This window comes from Colossoma macropomum, unplaced genomic scaffold, assembly GCF_904425465.1.
Source record: "Colossoma macropomum unplaced genomic scaffold, Colossoma_macropomum, whole genome shotgun sequence".
Taxonomy (NCBI): domain Eukaryota; kingdom Metazoa; phylum Chordata; class Actinopteri; order Characiformes; family Serrasalmidae; genus Colossoma; species Colossoma macropomum.
The window spans coordinates 6,029,983-6,044,871 of NW_023494787.1; the positions used below are offsets into that span (position 1 = coordinate 6,029,983).

General features: G+C 37.7%; 1 protein-coding gene across 1 annotated transcript; it reads left to right on the forward strand.

Annotated features, from left to right (window-relative positions):
- The first annotated feature begins 1,731 nt into the window (after window positions 1–1,731).
- Window positions 1,732–14,889, forward strand: LOC118805272 (class I histocompatibility antigen, F10 alpha chain-like). Its single transcript, XM_036565964.1, has 6 exons — window positions 1,732–2,005; window positions 5,959–6,213; window positions 7,747–8,034; window positions 10,635–10,907; window positions 12,210–12,311; window positions 12,620–14,889. The coding sequence occupies exons 1-6, from the start codon at window positions 1,948–1,950 to the stop codon at window positions 12,631–12,633; spliced, it is 990 nt and encodes a 329-aa protein (XP_036421857.1). The 5' UTR covers window positions 1,732–1,947; the 3' UTR covers window positions 12,634–14,889.

A 14,889-nucleotide genomic window follows, 5' to 3' on the forward strand; every position in this document is an offset into this window, starting at 1 on the left:
TCTGCAGAAAGGCCGAGTGGAGCACGGCGCATGCGTTAAAGCCGCTTCTTATTCTAGAGGAAGGGGCGACTAAATGAGCGGTGTCGCCCCCTGCTGGAGGATGACTGAGTAACACAGCACCTTTCTAATGTTTCCACATCTTTGAGTTTTATTACTCATTATCACTGGTCACTGGCTCCCATATCTTTGCTGTTTGTGATTTATTATACTGTATGAATCATATTCAATTTAAGTTTTTTGTTATTTTCCCCCCAAATTTCTTCATATTTAAACAGTTAAGATGTCAAAAAATATTAAGAAACCTTTGTTTGTTATAACCCCACAACCCAGAAGGATAAGTGGCTTAGAACATTTTCATTTACATTTGTGTGTGTGTGTGTGTGTGTTATAACAAAAGAGGACTTACAGGGACTTACAAAGAGGGCTAGAAGATAAAAAAAAGGCTGAGGGGAGTATTAATCAAGCACATAGTTAATACAATGCATAACCACATAATTAAGAAAATATTTACATTTCTAATGAAACAATAACAAGAATGTTGCAAAGTTGAAGAAATAAAATAAATACAAAATTTAGAAAATAATTTCTATATTATTATAAATATACCAAGACTGCAAATAGTCACAGCTTTTCTATCATCAGATAAGCCAATAAGCTTCAGGTACTGCTCAATTTCCTTAATAAAGACTATGTAGGCTCTATGGAGGCCTAGAGTTTGAGTATGTTGATATATAATTGTGATATGTAGCTGGAAACAGCACTGAGTTTATGAAGCAATGCTGCTGTTCTCTGTTTTTGTCATAATCAGTGCATAATTCAGTGCATCCTTCCACAGCAGGGAGAAATCTTCACACAACCAACCAATTAAAAAGTCCTGCCACAGTCTTCTTCACTCCTAAAACAGATGGTTCTTCAAGGGTTCTTTAGTAAAGACAATGGTTCTGTATAGAACCATGAGCACTTAAAGAAACATCTGCATGTTTAAAGGGTTTTTGCATGGTCCACCTCTAAAAGCACCCTCAGAGAAAGTTTACATGAGATGGTGATGAATACACAGCCTTTTATGATAGTTTTGAGAAGATTTAGGCCTAAAACATATTTTTACAATCCGTTCATGGTGGAGAGATGCGTGCAGGGCGCTATTAGGCAAAATGTCCTCCCATAAAGAAGTATTTATTTTTGGATTTAGCACTTTACCATCACCATTTCACCATCATCAACATTACATATATATATATATATATATATATACATATATATATATATATATATAAAAGTCACCACCTTTGCAAAGAAATCTCAGTCTGAATGACTCAACAATTGAATTAGTCAAGAAATTTTGAAAAAAATGGTGGAATTCCCCTTTAAAAGTAGAGGTAATGAGTAGTGCAATTAAAAAATAAAATGCACCCGAATTGTTATAAAACAGTCATGTCCTTCATTTTCTCAAGTTAACCTGATTAAATAAATATATGTTACACATTTTACTATAATACCTTCTCTAGTTTACTCCACACACAGTTTACGTCACAAAAAGCATTTAGAAACTAAAACTGAAGGACTGAAACGGAACTGAGATAAAAGTAGCGTCTTTCTCACACAGATATTCGAGGAGAAGTGAAAATGTCATCATTTGTAGTTTAGAGAAATCGCTCTAGATAATAGTGACGCACTTGTGAATATGCGGAAACACGGAAATGTCCAGTAGGTGGCGGTAACGAGCGGCCGCAAAAAAAAAATTCTGCCCGTGTTTTTGGACATAAAGCTCATCACTGAATCCGTTTTGAAGTCACAGTAGTAGTGTTAGTATTTCAGTTCTGCTGAAGAAAAAAACCACACGTTAAAAAAAAATAGAAGAAAAACGTTTTACTTTCATTTTCACTCTGACAGCGGACGCTCATCTGCTGGACGTTTCCGCAGGTGGAGAAATGACCTAAACACAGGAAGATGAAGGAGCTTTACGGTTTATTCTTCTTTTTACCTCTCCTCCAGCGGTCTAGTGCGGGTGAGTGCTGATTTATTGTAAGTCTCTTGCTTTCTTTAAAGGACCAGCCACGCTGACGTCTGTGCTGCATCAGAAACGCGCTCTCTGTGGGGATGACAGGCGCTACACCGTTACAGTAAGATGCTTCCTCAAGGGTTCTTCAGTAGACTTCAGTAGGCCTTGAATGGTGAAATGGTTCTTCAGATTGATGGAGAGTTTATTGTACATGTCGCATTGTTTCTAGCAGCTACTGTTGATAAACAATTCCACTGAAAATGAGAGGAAATGCAGAGTTACAAGGTAACTGTAACAGACAGAGGGTCAGTTTAACACCTGCTAGAAAAGTCTGATGAATTAGTGGAAACAAACTGGACAAGCTGGTCAGTGGTCGTCGTGGAACTGGACTCTGTGTTTAATGTGCCCGAGAGAAGGACTCTGCACAAACTGCTCTCCGTTGTGGATGATGATGGCCACCTGCTGCACACCATCATCATGGACAAGAGGAGCATGTTTAGTGGCAGGTTGGTGTCACAGAGCTGCTCAACCGACAGACTCAGGAGATCCTTTGTCTCCAGAGCCATCAGGCTCTTCAGCTCTTCCCAGTGGGGCCAGAAGATCTCTTAGGCTAAATCATAGGTTTATCTTATCTATCTGCACAGATGGACACCTTACTGTACATATTGCACTTTCTGCACACCTTATCGCACATCTGGACACGCCACAGCTGGACACTTTAGACACTTTTACTTTATTACCAATATTTGCACATCATTTTTTGTACTGTCATTATACGCTGTGACCTGCGCCTCCTTGTACGTTCATTATTGCACTGCCTTTTTATCTCAGGAGAGATCTTATTGTATATTTTTGTATATTTTTAGTTGTATAGATGCCTGTAGATGGTTTTTGTATATACCCTTGTTGCATTACCCTTATTATTAGAACTGTCCTGTGTTGTGTGACTGCTACAGGCTGCTATCTATCTATCTATCTATCTATCTATCTGTCTGTCTAAATATATTTTCCAACCATACTACATGTATAACCTCCTGGGTCATGGGGGGTGCCTATCCCAGCAGTTACATAACAGCCAGACCGCTCAGTCGATAGACGCACACACACATCAACATATATGTGAAAGCTGACATGAGACTGTGTGTCAAACAATGACAAATTTATTTTTGTCTAGTGAAGGACAGCAAATGAAAACATCACACGTCAGTAAAATATGGAACATTGTTTCTAAATAATTACTGTTAATGTCAATTTTATTAATATACTTATTTAATACCAGAACACTGACATCTCGAAGACATAAATAAAGTATGTGACACATCATATAGTGTAGTTAGGGTACCAATCGGACAAGTTTTTAACAGGGACAGTTTTTTATGACAAGGAAATTTTAGACAAACATATATATCAGCATAAAATTATCATATATTTTTATATATTTATTATTTAAAACCATTTAGAAAAAAAGTGTATATAAATGAAGTAAAACAAGATCTGTGTTTCGAAAAACAGAGGACTAGATATGAGAACATGGTTCAATACGGAATTCAGTATGAGTCTAAGGCAGCATTTCAACTTCCCAAAACAGGTTATGAGCTCAACAGTCATGAGCTTTGAGAGGGACGTCATGGTCAGCTTTTCATTATTCGAGTCTTTGGAGTGTCCAGCTGAGGCTCTTGCTTTGCAGAAAGAACATGGAGGTCTTTTTTGTTCACTGAAACTTGTTTTTACTATTCCAAGGATGCACCAATATACAACCCCATTTCCAAAAAAGTTGGGACGCTGTGCAAAATGTAAATAAAAACAAAATGCATTAATGTGCAAATCACTGAAACCCTATATTTCATTGAAAATGGTACAAAGACAACATATCAAATGTTGAAACTGAGAAATTTTACTGTTTTTTTTTTTTTTAAATATAGGCCCATTTTGAATTTGAGGCCAACAACACGTTCCAAAAAAGTTGGAACGGGGGCAAAAAAAGTCTGGTAAAGTTGTGTAGTGCTAAAAAGAACACCTGTTGGTTGATTGGCAACAGGTCAGTAACATGACTGGGTATAAAAAAGCATTTCAGAGAGGCTGAGTCTTTCAGTAGTAAAGATGAGGAGGGTTCACCACTCTGTGAAAGACTGCACGATCAAATAGAGCAACAATTCAAGAATAACGTTTCTCAAAATAAAATAGCAAAGAACTTTTGCTTTTCATCATCTACGATACATAATAACATTAAAAGATTCAGAGAATCTGGAGAAATTTCTGTATGCAATGGACAAGGCCAAAAAACAGTATTTGCTGGCCATGATCTTTGGGCCCTCAGGCAGCACTGCATTAAAAACATGATTCTGTAGAGGAAACTACACTCAGAAACACTTCTGAAAACCACTGTCTGTGAAAACAGTTCATTACTGCATCAGCTTAAAACTCTAAAACGCAAAGAAGAAAACGTATATAAACAGGACCCAGAAACCCTGCCACCTTCTCTGGGCCCGAGCTCATTTAAAATGGACTGAGGAGAAGTGGAAAAGTGTCCTGTGGTCCGACGAATCAACATGTGAAATTCTTTTTGGAAATCATGGACACTGTGTCCTCCGGGCTAAAGACCACTCAGCTTGTTATCAGTGCACAGTTCAAAAGCCGTATTCATGATGGTGTAGGGGGGCATTAGTGCACATGGCATGGGTGACATGCACATCTGTGAAGGCACCATTAATGCTGAATGATATATACATGTTTTGGCAACATATGCTGCCATCCAGACAACGTCTTTTTCAGAGAAGGCCTTGATTATTTCAGCAAAACAATATCAAACCACATTCTGCATGTATTACAACAGCATGGTTCCATATTAAAAGAGTCTGGGTGCTAAACTGACCTGCCTGCAGTCCAGATCGGGCACCACTGATAACATTTAGCACATTATAAAATGAAAAATATGATAAAGGAGACCCCAAAGTGATGAGAAGCTGAAATCCTGTATCAAACAAGAATGGGAAAACATTTCACTTTCAAAACTACAGCAGTGTCTCCTCAGTTCCCAAACGCTTACAGAGTGTTGTTAAAAGAAGAGGTGATGAATCACAGTGGTAAACCGTCCCAACTTTTTTGGAATGTGTTGTTGGCATCAGATTCAAAATGGGCATGTATTTTTCAAAAAACAATAAAATTTCTCAGTTTTCACATTTGATTTGTTGTCTTTGTAGTATTTTCCTTTAAAAATATGGTTTACATGATTTACATATCCTTGCATTATATTTTTATTTACATTCTGCACAGCGTCCCAACTTTTTGGGAAATGGGGTTATACATAAATATTCATAAAATGCAGAAATAGGGAAGACATCTACTTGGATTCGTGTTACAGAGAAATATAGTGTTGATTTTTATAAAGTTATAAATACAGTTAAAAAAGACATTTTTGGCATAGTAACCCTGCATTGCCTAAAGTCTGCTCTACTGGAGTACAGTAAATGTTTAGGCGGCCCTGGACAAATTCCATTATTGATTTTGTAAGTGAGAATAAGTTAACACATTCTTCACACTTAATATGTTATTTCATATGTTATGGTTTATTTATTTCCAACATGTATAACTCAGCAAATAAATAGAATTTGTGCCCTAAAATGTGCAGAAAGTATCATATATCAATGTGTCCCTATAGAGGTTATGTTAACTCATTTTCACTTAGAAAATCAACAAAACATGTAATGCGACTTGGGGTGTTCAAACTTCAGACTGTAGTTTTCTGTCCAGTATTGATAATTTTCTTTAGCAATTATATGCCGATATCAATTTGAGTCCAGTATCATTGCGCATAAACTAATCATTGAACTTTCTCTGTCTATGATCCCCCAGATCTGCACCTTTATCTAAATACAGATACATTTTAAAGGCCTGACTGAACAAACTAGACCTTTATACAGTACATCAACTAACACAAAGCTGTCTTCATTATTTTGCAGATGTTCACTCCTTCAGTGCCTTTTTCATCGGCTCTCAAGGCCTCGATCTGCCCGATTACATGGAGAGAGTTACTGTGGACGATGTGACCATGTTTTATTACGACAGCAGTATGAATGCAGAGGTGCCCTGTCCTGAATGGCTCAACACTACAGAGGCTCAGGAACACTGGAAGGATATTAATCTCAGATCATTTCACAACAGATATAGAATGGCTTTAGCCCTCCAATCAGCCAAACAGCAGTTCAACCTGACAGGTAATGAGCCCCTTCATTCTGCACTACAACAAGAACACAATTACTGATATTGCTTTAGATTTCAGTCTGAGAATAAGTAATACTGAGGCTTATATCCCAAAGCCAGTACCAAATACTGATACTATTAGGGTAAACAGGGGAAGTCTTTGTGATTAGGGCTGTCAGATAATGAAATTTCAGCTAACGAATAATTGTCATATAAATAATTGCAATTAATGATATAATCGTTTTTTTGTTTGTTTGTTTTTTCATCTTTTGTTCATTACATGCCGATATTAAAGTACAAGCCAAATGCGTTTACTATGTAGCAAACACTGGTGGCACTGTTGAATTGGAAACACTCTCACACAACTGTCTACAGTCACACAGAATCATGTGTTGAGTCAAGCAAAGGTACTTTTGTCTTGAGAGTGAAAATGTACACAAAAAACTAAAAACTAGCTACATAGCTAATAAATGAATACACATTACTTAAGTTTGTTTCCACTATAAAACTGATACCTACAAGCAAATGTATGTTAATGTTTGTTACACGCTTTAAATGTCCGTGTTTATTCTAGAACGGCCAGTGTCATGTCCATCAGCTTAACACTAACGTACTATTGGAAATCCTGTAGGGGAGCAAGCAAAATTAGCATTATTTTTGAGGTATTTTTTTATATTTATGGTTCAAACTGAAGGCCTAGCTCTAAGAGTCACCATTCACCACTGTATCTGAGTACAGTGAGTGCCCCTGGTCAAATGACATGTTTTGTTGATTTTCTAAGTGAAAATACATCAACACTTCTGCACATTTTAATGCACAATTACTGTTGTTTTTGCTGAACTTAACATATTGGAGGAAAAATAAAACATAAACTCTCCCCTGTGCAAAAGTTACTGCACATTTTATAGTGTGTTTTTATTGTTTTCCATTATGTTAAACACAGCAAAAAAAGTAAAAAAAAATAAATACACTTAAAAAAAAAAGTATTTTCAGTCAGATTGTTTTCAGAATGTTTTGACCTGTGTTTTGCATACAACTGTATAATGATTGTATTATATGGTAAAAATAGTTTTCTTAAAATAGTAGCATTATTTTGCCCAATACTGTATATCCTTTAATAAAATCTATAACATATAATTCTCTGTCAAACTGGCTACTCCCAGTCTGTTCCTTGCGTTAGTCCCATCTAATGCAGATTGCACTGGCAATTTTAAGGGCTGTAAAACCCTTTTCATGCATTTATAGTTTATAGTGTACAGCAGGTTTGTGGTGTTGACACAATATTGAAGACACTTTTGTCATTTATCAGGTTTTGCTTCATTATTGTTTAGTGGAGAAGAATAAATCATTAGTTTTCCTTCTGCTTTAATAGAAATGCAGTCATTGCAGCTCATACTGTGGTTATTCAGCCGCTGCATGGCTGTGTGTTTTCTGGTAACAGTATTTAACAATAATAAAAATACTAAGCAGTAAAAATGCAATAATCAATTCTAAACAGGAACAGATACTTTTAGATTGATATATTTTGATTATGCTTTTAATTACAGGCCCTTCTTTGGACGTTAACATTTACCAGGCCTACAGTCGCTGTGACCTCTATCCGGATGGGACTCGCAAGGCAGTGCTAATACACGCATTCAATGGGAAGGACTTTTTAAGTTATGACATTGACAGAAAGACGGTCATAGCTTCTGTTCCTCAAGCGGTCATTTACAAAAGGCAGAGGGAGGAAGATCCAGTCTTGACTGAAATTGTGGCATCGTTCTACAAGAAGACCTGTTTTGAGAGACTGGATATGTTCCTACAGCACGCTCCCGGAGTCAGAGTGAAGCAAGGTAACACACGTCTAAATGAAGCCCTCTTTATATATACAGTGCTGTGAAAAAGTATATGCCCCTTTCCACTGTCTTCTATTTTTGCATATTTGTCACACTTCACTGTTTTAGATCCTCAAACTACTTTTAATATTCGTCAGTGATAACTTGTGAAACGTGAAATGCTGTTTTTAAATGATGATTTTATTTACTGAAGGAAAAATGCTGTTCAGTCTCACCTGGTCCTATGTGAAAAAGTAATTGCCCCTTAGCCACTAAATCAACTAGTTAACCAAATTCAACTGACTTTTGGGGTCAATTTCACTGCCAGACTGTTGAATCTAAACATCACTTAAATAGAACCTGTCTGGCAGTGTGAAGCAGCTAGAAGGTCTCAAAAAGCAGCACATGATGACACGCTCTAAAGAGATTCAAATACAGATGCAAAACAGTTATTGAAGTCTATCAGTTTGGAAAAGGTTACAGAGCCATTGCTGAGGTTCTGGGATTCCAGAGAACCACAGTGAGAGCCATTATCCACAAATGGAGAAAACTTGGAACAGTGGTGAACCTTCCCAGGAGTGGAGGGCTCACCAAAACTTCACCAAGAGCGCATCAACGACTCATCCAGGAGGTCATAAAAGAACCCAGACGAACATCTAAAGATCTGCAGGCCTCATTTGCTTCAGATAAGGTCTGTGTACACAGTCCACAAAAAAAAGACACAGGGCGAAAATGGAATCTAAGGGAGAGTCGCAAGGCACAAATCACTGCTGACCAAAAAGAACACAAAGGCTCGTCTCACATTTGTCAAAAAACATCCAGACGACCCCCAAGACTTTTGGGACAATATTCTGTGGACTGATGAGTCAAAGGTAGAACTTTTTGTAAAGGTAATGCATTCCACCATAAGAACATCACAACCACAGTGAAACATGGTGGTGGTAGTGTGATGGTCTGGGGCTGCTTTGCTTCTGCAGCACTTGGACGACTTGTCATAATTGATGGAACCATGAATTCTGCTCTTTACCAGAAAATCCTGAAGGAGAATGTCTGCCCATCAGTTTGTGACCTAAAGCTCAAGCACAGTTGGGTTATGCAGCTGGACAATGATCTGAAGCACACAAACAAGTCCACCTCTCAATGACTCGAAAGAAACTAAATTAAGGTTTTTGGAGTGGCTGAGTAAAAGTTCTGACTTGAATCCCATCTCAAGACCTTAAAGGGGCAGATCATGCTTGAAAACCCTCCAATATAGCTGAATTAAAACAATTCTGCAAAGAAGATTGGGACAGAATTCCTCCACAGTGATGTAAAAGACTCACTGCAAGTTATCACAATCGTTTGATTGCAGTTTTTAATACCAAGGGTGGCACAACCAGTTATTATGTTTAGGGGGAATTACTTTTTTACATGGATGATATAGGTTTTGAATAAATCTTTATCTTCGATAAATGTGATGATCATTTGAAAGTTCCATTTTATGTTTACTGGTGTTGTGTTTATCTTGCATTAAAATGAGTTGAATTATCTGAAACATATATATATATATATACAGTAAGGGTCCAGCCTGCGCTGCTGGCCACCAGCAGAGGTGCCATAACTTCAGGGAACTCCAATTCCCAGAAGTCCTCAGGCTGATTAGGCCCAGCCTGACACACCTGTGGACTTCTCTGCTTAAGGCTGTGGCAAACAGCAGCCCTTGTCACACCTTTGTAGAGGGGTGACTGGTGGGTATTTAAATAAAAAGAAAAGAAAAGAAAAACAAAAAGCAAAGAAAAGAGGGCCAGAAAAAACTAAAGAGAGTAATTGCCCCAAAACTACTTAAAAAAAAAAAACAAGAAGTCTTGAGCAAGAAACAGCTCCAAGCCATACAAAAGGTGTTTGCTCCACTAAGAGCAAACAAGTGAAACACAAAGTCTGCCTCTCATAATTATAGAGCAAGTAGTTTTTGTTTTCTCATTATCTTTTATTTCACGTTTCTAGTTCAGCCTTTGTCTGAGCACGCTGCTTTCAGCATCTCCTTTGTTTGCCCTTTGTCCGGCCTTTTTATTTCCTGTTCCTTGAGGTGTTTTTCCCGGTGGCGCAGCTGTAACTCCAGGTTTGAGCCTGGCTCTGAGTCACCTCAACTCCAATGTGCCAACTTCACACTCCATTGCCTCAATAAATGTATTTAACACCCTTTCTCACGGGTTTTCATCTTTGCACTTGGGTCTGCCTCCCTGCCGTCCCATTTTATATATAATTTAACATATTAAAACAAAATAAAATATAAAATGTGGCATGTATTCTAAAATTTTCAGAATTTTGTGTCTTTGGTCATATTAAGACATTAAACATAAACTTTTAACAACAAATTACATAAATTAAATTATATAAAAAAATCCTGCTGTCATTGACTGCACATTTCAAGGTCAAAGCTTTTGCAGATGCATGCTGCATTAACAGTACAGGGTGAAAAAAGGTCTGTTGTGCCATGGTTATTGTGTAGCTCATATGGAACATCTCTCATTTCTGTTGTATATAGATAATATAGTTGGTGCAGTCATTTATTCTAAATTGTTAATTCATTGTCATTGTGCAAATAAGACTTAATAGTTTTGTTTTCTGTTGTTGTTCAGTTCCAGAAGTCCGTCTTTTCGAGAAGACCAGGGCTGGCTCTACTGTCCTCACGTGTCATGTGACTGGGTTCTACCCCAGAGACGTGCAGGTTGAGTGGGTCGGAGCAGGTCTACAGTCTGTGGATGAAGAGATGGTTGATGTGCTTCCTAATGGAGATGGTACTTATCAGACCAGAAGGAGTGTGATTAGACCTGAGGAGAACCCAGAGGAACACAAATACAGCTGCGTAGTGCATCACAGCAGTGTAGCAGGAGACATCACCAAAACCTGGGGTATGAGTTTACATGTTTAATCTTGACTGTATTCTTGGGTATGAATGAACATTGCCATTATTTTGACACTTGCAAAACCTTGCAGAACAGTTAGATCATGATAGAATGAGAATATTACTACAGGCTCAGCCCACATGCATTATTTAGTAACTACAGGGACTTCAATGTAAACGAATGGAGCTATTCTTAGGTTGTAGAAGTGTATATTAATACTTTGGGCCCAGAGCTTGTTAAGGGCGCTCGTGTTGGACAAAATGCAACCACATTAATGAGAGTATGGCATCGGTGGGTACAGGAGGGTCAGATGTTCTGTGGTAAGGGGGGGGGCAAATTAACAGGAGGACAGACATCTGGTGCATATGGCCATGATGGACCAAACAACCACATCACAGACCCACCCACACTGTTTAATGTTGTTTGCAGCAGCAGGACCTTTCGACCATAGGCAGTGGTGCCAAGGACATCACCAATTGTAGGATGACTGGCATCATACTGCATTTTCGGAAGAGTCCTGCTTCAGTTTACAGCACTATCGTAGAAGAAACCATGCATCGAGGCAGTCTGCCAAAAGGCTAATGGACGCATGTATTTTGCAGCTCCATATGGGTCCGGTACCAGGCGTTATGGTTTGGGGTGCCATTGGGTTCCACTCCCATTTGCACCTCATACCCATTACTGGTATCAGACCAGCCAGCAATACATCACAGAGGTGTTGGAACCTGAGGTGGTACAATGCTTGACAATGTGTGGCATGAAAAGGACTACAGTTCCTTGATAACCTTGATAACCTTGATGTGCCACTTCTTGCCTGGCTCACATGTTCACACAATTTGTGCCCCATTGAGCACATATGGGATGTTGTTGCACAACAACTGGTGCACCAAACACCGCCAGCGGTTCCCACGGATGAACTTTGGGGACATATGAAAAGGCCTTGTCCTTTACATGCAGAAATTTCCCCAAATTCTCAGAATCTTTTAATGTTATTATGTACTGTAGATGAAAGACTCAGCCTCTCTGGGATGCTCTTCTTATACCCAATCATGAAACCGACCTGTTGCCAATTAAAATGGGCCTATATTTTTCGGAAAACAATACAATTTCTCAATTTCACCATTTGAAATGTTGTCTTTGTAATGTTTTTAAATTAAATATATGGTTTAAATGATTTGCACATCATTGGATTCTGTCTTTATTTACATTTTGCACAGTGTCAACTTTTTTGGAAATGGGCTATACAAAATAATGTGATTAAAAACCTTTTCAAACCTTTTTTAAATTCTTTTAATTCTCTGTGTGCAGATACAGAGGAACACTCTAGACTGGCGGTTTGGATTTCTCTCATCATTTTCTTCGTCATCATTGGAGCTGGGCTCGTACTCAAAAGGCTCTGTAAAACTGAAGGTGGGGGAACATGCCACTTTCCCGTTTTGATCTCTTTGTATTTATCAGGACTTTATTACTAACAATGATTATAATCAGAGGATTAAACAGGTCTTTCAGTTCTTAATGTGTTCTGCTCTCTTTAACAATGTAGAAACATTATTGTATTTTGTGACCTAATCGAGATTAAAACATCTCGTATTCAAGGGTTTCAGGTTTAACAGGTGGTACTATTTTGGTTATTTTACAGTCTAATTAAGTGATTGTAGATTAATTTTATAACATTACTGAACTGGTTGTTTATCTCTTCATCCTGTTCTGTCCTACAGATGCTGGGATTTGAGATTTCAGCACATCTGAAGATAAAGCTGAAGGTCACCACTTCTCCTTTCTATCAGTCCTGTCTTCAGCTGTGGCCGTCTGTTTTTACTGGACATTTGCAAATGTCTCCTGCTTGTTTATACTTTAAATAAGCTAAATAAGCGACAAGTTTCCTGCTCTTAAATGATTCTTGGCTTAGATCAGGGGTGTCAAAAATACGCCCAATGAATTTGAATCTGGGTCCTAAATTAAGATCATCTTGTGTTCCATAATTGAAATGAAAGATGCTGCATTACAAAAGGGAAGAATGCTAGCGTCTATTGTTCCACTATGGTGCAAAATAAAGGTGTAAACCTAGGGCCAGATTACAGACTGCTGACAAAATGTCCTAATGATGTGAAGATCTTCATTAGCAAGCTAAGAATTTGATGCTGCAACCATATCTCCTTCCAAAAGAAGAAGAGTGGACACAGAGTGTGAGTTTTCTAAGGATAATAGAGCTCTTCCTTTTTTTATATAGTGCTTCCTACTGTCAGACTGCAAACCCTGGAGTGCAGTGACTTTGAAATCATGTGGGCAAGGATTTGAACTCATTATCTCCTGATAATCTGACAGTCGCACCACTCAATGTTTTTGTTCAATAATTTATGACTGAAAAGAAAATTCAACTTTGAACACTTTGCTGTAATAAATTGATTGGAGCACAGGTAACTGCTCCTTATCTAAGACCAGACAGTTCTCTCTGTCTGAGCATGAAGCACTGTATGATCACTACTTGAGAAATTTACCTTTTCATTCTTTTGGAGCAATGAAATTCATACACTTTCATGGCTAGAATTGTGCAACTGCCTTAACTGACCAGTCATCCTCAGGTGGGGGGTCCTTACCTGTGGATGGGAATTAGCAGTGAACAAATGAAGGGAAACTGAGATCAACACAAAAAATCTATAAGCAGTTTCAGTTTACAATGAGGCAGTGCATTTAGTGCCTTTTTAGTGAGCTTAACTTCAGTTGCACTGTTGATCTGACTGAGATGCAGTATTGAAATGGGAGTCAGGAGAACTTTTGACTAAGTTAGGTTGAGTGAACTTAAAAAAAGCTTTGAAAAAAGTTCAAAATTTTATGTTGCCTGCTGTACTGGGATCTTGGTTAGATAAAAACGGGGACCCTGAAGTGGTTTGAGAGCCACTGCTATAGAGAAACCATTAGGGGATCTTCAGTGACAGAGGTCTTCAACTCTGGACTTTGAATCCAGTTTCTTCTCCTGGATTTTGCTGTCCCTGGTATAAACAACACATTAACAGTCTGGTTAACTACCGGCTATTACACAAAACAGGAACTGGACTTCTGATCAGACCTCTGATCTATGGCATTTAAAAGCATAGTTAAAAAAAATGAACAAACAAACAAAAAAAGTGGGCCTCAGGGAAAAAATAAAAGAGAGGAAAAATGTAGGATATGGGCTCTTTACGTTCATCCACATCGTTTCTCTTACAGACTCTGGAAAGTTTTGATTGAACTTATTTACTTAGAAATGACAGGTTTCTATTTAGTACTGCATTATTAATTGCTTGCTAATAGTTAATTAATCATAAGAAGCAGACTTCAAAATAAACTGTTAGCAGAATTTTCTTAAGGCTGTTTTTTTATTTTCAGTTTTAATTTATTTTTGTGGTAAGTGGCGATGGTTTAAGGTATTTGTTTGGTTTAATGTATTTATTTTGCTTTTATTTTATTTTAATTGTGGTGAGTGTATAGTTTGTTTTCCACTACTATTTGCAATTGTGTGACTGTGTTTTCATGCAGATGTAAGTGGATTAATGCTGGCATGTTGTTTGTTGAATGCATCATATATTTTTCCTGTTTGTGACCAGTTGCTATTTTCATGGCCTGAAATGATAGCACTTGAGCTGTTTTCAGTTTTGGTCCTACTACCTCCTCAGATTAGGGGCATAGCCATAACTTTTGCAAAGGCATGGTCAGGTTAGACCCACTGTCAATCAAACAAAACAGCATAACAGGAATAACAACATTCTTCGGTGTGTATATTTAGCTCACATTATTAAAGCAATGAAAAAAGGATGCATTAAATTCTCTACATAATAGAATCTGCACGTAGAAAGTACTTAAAAAATGTATCACATTAACAGCAATACATTAACAGTAATAAAAGGAATGCTGTGTTGATGTTTTGTATTTTATCAGTGTGGAGATGATGTACAAATTTGAATCAAGTAAATTCTATGCAGCAGTTTTTTAATAAGCAAATTTAAATCTT

Bases quoted from the DNA above. Each gene is read 5' to 3' on its own strand.
- LOC118805272 (XM_036565964.1), top strand. From the start codon at position 1,948: ATGAAGGAGCTTTACGGTTTATTCTTCTTTTTACCTCTCCTCCAGCGG. The intron at 2,006-5,958 runs GTGAGTGCTGAT...ATTATTTTGCAG, and splicing joins CCTCCAGCGGTCTAGTGCGG to ATGTTCACTCCTTCAGTGCC. The intron at 10,908-12,209 runs GTATGAGTTTAC...CTCTGTGTGCAG, and splicing joins AGACATCACCAAAACCTGGG to ATACAGAGGAACACTCTAGA.